We start from the raw sequence: 6,000 nt of genomic DNA on the forward strand, positions 1-6,000 counted from the left end.
CGTTGCCTAGTCGTCTACAGTGTAGGCCTGGGAACACCCAGCACATTGGTTCGAACCCTCGTCACGGCTGTTATGCATTTTCTCATTGATACATCTCGATAGTGTGATTAATTTCTGTGTAATAAATAGATAGATAGATTGGTGGATGGATAGATATGAAGACAGATGAGTCGTTGGATGGAGGAATAAATGGATGGATAGACAGATGAGTAGATTGATGGACAGGTAAATGGATTGATAGAGAGATGAATAGATGGATGGATAGAAAAATAGATGGATAGAAAGAAAACTTGATGGATAGAAAAATAGATGAATATATAGAAAACTTGATGGAAATATAGATTGAAGGATAAATGGCTGCATAGATGAATATATATATATATATATATATATATATATATATATATATATATATATATATATATATATATTAGTATATTTTGGTAGCAGTCTTTCCTGTAGACATATATTATTAAATATGACCGAAAAAGTAAGATTAATAATTCTAACACGAATTTTCTCGATCTTTCGTACGTTTCTTTTCACTGTTTGTGGTAATTCAAAAATCAATTCTCCAAAATTCATTTTTATTTCTAGTCTGACGCGACACTTGAGCGCGTTTCGTAAAACTTATTACATTTTCAAAGACTTTAGTTTACACATACACAACTGAATAGAACTTATACATCTTCAATTTGTTTATATCTACATATGAGTGAGGTGGATGGGGTGAGGTGGTATTAATAGGGTATTAAATTCCTAAACACAAGACAGAACACGAAACAATGGGTATTGAATGTAAGTGATTGTAGAAAGCCTATTGGTCCATATTTCTTGATGCTTCTATATTGGAACGGAGTCTTGAGGTGGGTAGAATATAGTTGTGCATTAATTGGCTGTTGATTGCTAGTGTTGACTTCTTGATGTGTAGTGCCTCGCAGACGTCAAGCCGCCTGCTATCGCTGTATCTATCGATGATTTCTGTGTTGTTTACTAGGATTTCTCTGGCGATGGTTTGGTTGTGGGAAGAGATTATATGTTCCATAATGGAGCCCTGTTGCTTATGTATCGTTAAACGCCCAGAAAGAGATGTTGTTGTCATGCCTATATACTGGGTTTTTTGGAGCTTACAGTCTCCAAGAGGGCATTTGAAGGCATAGACGACGTTGGTCTCTTTTAAAGCGTTCTGCTTTGTGTCTGGAGAGTTTCTCATGAGTAGGCTGGCCGTTTTTCTGGTTTTATAGTAAATCGTCAGTTGTATCCTCTGATTTTTGTCTGTAGGGATAACGTTTCTATTAACAATATCTTTCAGGACCCTTTCCTCCATTTTATGAGCTGTGGAAAAGAAGTTCCTGTAAAATAGTCTAATAGGGGGTATAGGTGTTGTGTTAGTTGTCTCTTCAGAGGTTGCATGGCGTTTCACTTTCCTTCTTATGATGTCTTCGACGAAACCATTGGAGAAGCCGTTGTTGACTAGGACCTGCCTTACCCTACAGAGTTCTTCGTCGACTTGCTTCCATTCTGAGCTGTGGCTGAGAGCACAGTCGACATAGGCGTTAACAACACTCCTCTTGTACCTGTCTGGGCAGTCGCTGTTGGCATTTAGGCACATTCCTATGTTCGTTTCCTTAGTGTAGACTGCAGTGTGGAAACCTCCGCTCTTTTCCATGACTGTTACATCTAGAAAGGGCAGCTTCCCATCCTTTTCCATCTCGTAAGTGAAACGCAGCACGGAACTCTGCTCAAATGCCTCCTTCAGCTCCTGCAGATGTCTGACATCAGGTACCTGTGTAAAAATGTCGTCAACATACCTGCAGTATATGGCCGGTTTCAAGTTCATGTCGACTAAGACTTTTTGCTCGATAGTACCCATGTAGAAGTTTGCAAGCAGGACACCTAGGGGAGAACCCATGCCGACCCCATCTACTTGCTTATACATGTGCCCATCCGGGCTCAAGAAGGGTGCCTCTTTAGTACAAGCTTGGAGTAGTTTCCTTAGAATATTTTCTGGTATGTCAAGAGGAGTACAGGCCGGATCACGATACACTCTGTCGGCTATCATCCCGATTGTCTCGTCCACAGGTACGTTGGTAAACAGTGATTCGACGTCCAACGAGGCTCTTATCCCTGTGGCCCGTGTGCCCCGCAGTAAGTCAAAAAATTCCTTTGGAGTTGTGTCTCGAGGTCGAATATGTCGTCCAACAGAATTTCTAACGCCACTTTCCGGGCCATCACACTCGGTCTGGACATAACGTGACAGTTTATACCCAGATTTAGGAGAGTGACTTGGTCCTCAGTGAGGTTAATTCCTGCCAGGTTCACGAAGCCATTCATCAGGTGCAGGATGCAGGTGCGCGGTCGGCAAGTCACCAATCAGGAGCAGGCTGGCTGGGATGGGTAGTTTGCTGGTTGACGATGAGCCGGCGTGGAGAGTGTGTGGAGTAGGGGGATTCTTGGGTACGTTTTGCTTCCTGGTCAAAACGTTTTGTGCTACCAGTGACGTATCTTGAATGTAGCATCTTATACTTGTTAACTTTAAGTAGGGAAGAGCAGGCTCAATCTCTCTTGAAAGAGATTATCGTCACAACTCTCCCCCGAAGCCTGCGGTTCCGGGTGAAGTTACGTCTTCAGGAGGTAGAGTGGTAGGTGGAGCAGCCTCTACCTCATAGACTCTGGAGAGGGCGTCTGCTATGATGTTGTCAGACCCCTTGATGTAGAGGTCTCCAGGTTGAAATTCTGCAGATATTAAGCCCATCGTAGAAGCCGTCGATTGTTGAATTAGGCTCACTGCAGGAAGCGTAGGGGATTGTGGTCCGTGTAGATGGTGGTAGACCGAGCACTTTGCAGGTATGGTTCGAAGTGCTGCAAGTTCAGGACGATGAGTAGCTCCCTTTCGATCGTGCTGTAGTTCCTTGTAGCTGTAGTAGCTAACAGGTAGAATCTCCTCGCCTCGTTGTTGCATCAGGTCACCCCCGATGCCGGTACCACTGGCGTCGACATGGAGGATGAAAGGCTTTGTGATATCTGGCGAGGCGAGAATAGGATTAGAACATGGCAAAGGAGCACTATTATAGTCCTGTAAATTGAGATGAAGATCAGGTAGGATTTCCGATTTGGATAGCACCGACTCAGTGTTAGTGCTTTTGGAAGAAGCAGGGAAGGTTTCACTGTGGAGGTATGGACCTTTAAATGTAGAGACTGATGCCAACACAGTTGGGGGAATACCTTGATACTGCTTCAGGAGGTTGACGTGACACAGTTGGGTCTTCCACCGCCTATCAGGAGTCTCAAGAACGTAGTTGTTGTTGTTCCTGCACTCCTTAATGCGGTAGGGTCCTGAAAACTTGTTTTCCAATGGAGAACCTGGGATAGGAAAATATGCCAACACGAAGTCTCCTGGTTTAAATTTCCTTAATATGCTGCTTTGGTCAAAATGAGTCTTCATCCTCTCCTGTGCTTTCAATAGATTGTCATTAGCAAATTTACGTACTCTCTCTAGAATGTGTTTTAAGTTTTATGAAACTGGGGCACATTCTGAGGGTCACTGAAGGTGGCATTTCGTAGAGAGTCTTTGAAAGCCTTGAGAGGAGTACGGCACTTACGTCCGTAGAGCATCTCATAAGGAGATACTCCTAGAGACTCATTGGGGAGACTTCTGAAAATGCACATAATGAGATCAAGTTGCTTATCCCAGTCCTTCAAGGTGTTATTGCAGAACTTTTTTAGGAGTGCTTTAATAGTCTGATGACTACGTTCAAGAGAACCCTGTGAAGCAGGATGATAGGGGCTAGACAGTACCTGTGTGATGTTGAACTCCTCCAGTGTCTTCTTGAAGAGATCACTGGTGAAGTTGGTTCCACATCGCTTTGAACCTCTCTTGGAAATCCATACTGGGTGAAGATCTTCAATAGGTGTTTCACCACAGTAGCAGCCGTAATGTTCTTTACTGAACCTGCTATGGGGAATCTGGTGGTAGGACACATGATAGTTAATATATATGCGTTGCCAGAACTGGTCCGGGGTAAAGGACCAACACAGTCTATGATGAGCCTGTGGAAAGGTTCTGCAGGCACCTGGATGGGTTTTAGTGGAGCCTGGGGAATAGAGATGTTAGGTTTACCTGGCAACTGACATGTATGAAACTGTTGTACGTACTTTTTAACGTCTTTTACCATACCTGGCCAGTAGTATTCTTGTCTGATTCCGTGGTAGGTTTTGTTAAAACCATAGTGAGAAAGAGCTCCGTGGGCCAGGTGTAGAATATCGGGCCGTATGCTGGTGGGAATCACTAGTTGTTCGACATTGGCCCAATCGTCATCCTCCTTCAGCTTGCTGGGTCTGTATCTGCGGTAGAGCAACTCATTCTCTAGGAAGAACCCAGGGATACTGTCAGGTTGAGTCTCAGCCTGGAAGAACAATGGTGTTAATGATTGATCTTCCCTCTGTAACTTACGGAACTCCAACTTGGTAAGATTTGGAGGTAGATTCTGAGGGTCTTGAGGGACAGCGGTAGCAGTAGAGTCAGCTGGTTGCGGTCGTGCAGCTTGTGCACGGGTGGTCACCAAAACCAGAGGAAAAACTTTATCACTTTCTTGAATCTCTGCTGTAACATATTCAAAGATGGGATTATCCATTACAGAAGTACACACCTGGGGTTTGTCCGTGATGAAAAGGCTTTTCCCTGATGGCGACTTGGACTTCACCGGTCACGAAGGAACTATCCAGGTGGACTCTGGCGAGTGGATATGGAGTGGTAGCAGTGAGGTCAGTGATAAGGACGGTTTCCCCGGTGTAGGTGACGTTAGGCACAGCCGATTTCATCATAATGGACTGAAGAGCCGCTGTGTCCCTCAAGATCTTCAATTTGAAACGTCCCTCCGGATTTGAACCGTTGGCAGAGACAGTTCCAGTATACAGGTGTTTACTGAAAAGAGAAAGATCATTAACATGAACACCAACATTCATCACAGGCTTACCGGACTTAGGAGGAGTTGGTTTGGGTTTTTGTGATTCGGTGGTTCCTTTGTATTGAACCTTCACACATCTATCTATGGTATGTCCATAGAGTTTGCAATACTTACAATACAACTGTGAGCTCACTTCCTCTGTATTCACTTTATCGTAACTGTACCAAGACTTCTTACTGGGAGGTGGTGATGGTATCAGCCGGTGGATGAGGCTGTAGGTGTCAGCCGACTTCGCACATTTGATGTAGTCAGTTTCTTCTTTATCTGCTAGATATAAACGGACGGAAGGGGGAACACGTCTCAAGAATTCCTCAACTAGCATGAGGTTGACGAGTTCTGCAAATGTAGAGACATGTGCTGCTTCCAGCCATTTCATAAAATATCTTTTCTTGGTATTGGCAAATTCTAGAAAGGTGGTGGTACTTGCCTTAAGATGATCACGGAATTTTCGTCTGTAGCTTTCGGTGGAGAGAAGGTAGGGGTCCAACACTGCTTGCTTCAGGGTCTGGTAGTCATTCTCAGACGCTAAGGTACTGAGAGTAACTGCAGCTCTACCTGCAAGATGCACTCTGAGAAGGGTAGACCATTGGTCAGCAGGCCAGCTAAGTTGATTAGCTAGTTTCTCAAAGGTGGTAAAAAAGACATCAATCTCTGTCTCGACGAATGGTGGCATTAACTTACTTGCATGGGATATATTGAAACTTACTGGAAGACTGGCGGTAGCTTGTTGGCGTTGAGTGTGGTGTGTAGTTTCCAACGTGAGTTCTCGCTGACGACATTCTATAACCATATCCGCTTGCTGTTTTTCATGCTCGCGTTGTATCTCCAGGTGGCGTTGTTTTGCTTCAAGCTGTACTCGCTCACGCTCACGGAGTATTGTAGTCTCACATTCCTTGAGGGCCAACTCTCGTTCTTTTAGGTCCGCCTCTCGTTCCTGTTCTTCTCTCTTGATTGCAGCCTCTCTTTCCTTCATTTGGAGAGCTGCTTGCTGTTGCTCCCTCTCAAGTTTTGCAAGTTCTATTTTGAGTTTCAT

The 6,000-nt window shown here is 44.3% G+C and overlaps 1 protein-coding gene across 1 annotated transcript in view; it reads right to left on the reverse strand.

Moving 5' to 3' along the window:
* The window catches only part of LOC138362931 (uncharacterized), a 166,198-nt gene that overhangs the window by 87,325 nt on the left and 72,873 nt on the right, over window positions 1-6,000 (reverse strand). Inside the window, exon 3 of the mRNA XM_069321512.1 lies at window positions 5,824-6,000. This exon is cut by the window's right edge and continues 20 nt beyond it. Coding sequence (XP_069177613.1) covers window positions 5,824-6,000 — 177 coding nt within the window. The remainder of the gene's footprint in view (window positions 1-5,823) is intronic.

Source organism: Procambarus clarkii, chromosome 9, assembly GCF_040958095.1.
Source record: "Procambarus clarkii isolate CNS0578487 chromosome 9, FALCON_Pclarkii_2.0, whole genome shotgun sequence".
NCBI lineage: Eukaryota > Metazoa > Arthropoda > Malacostraca > Decapoda > Cambaridae > Procambarus > Procambarus clarkii.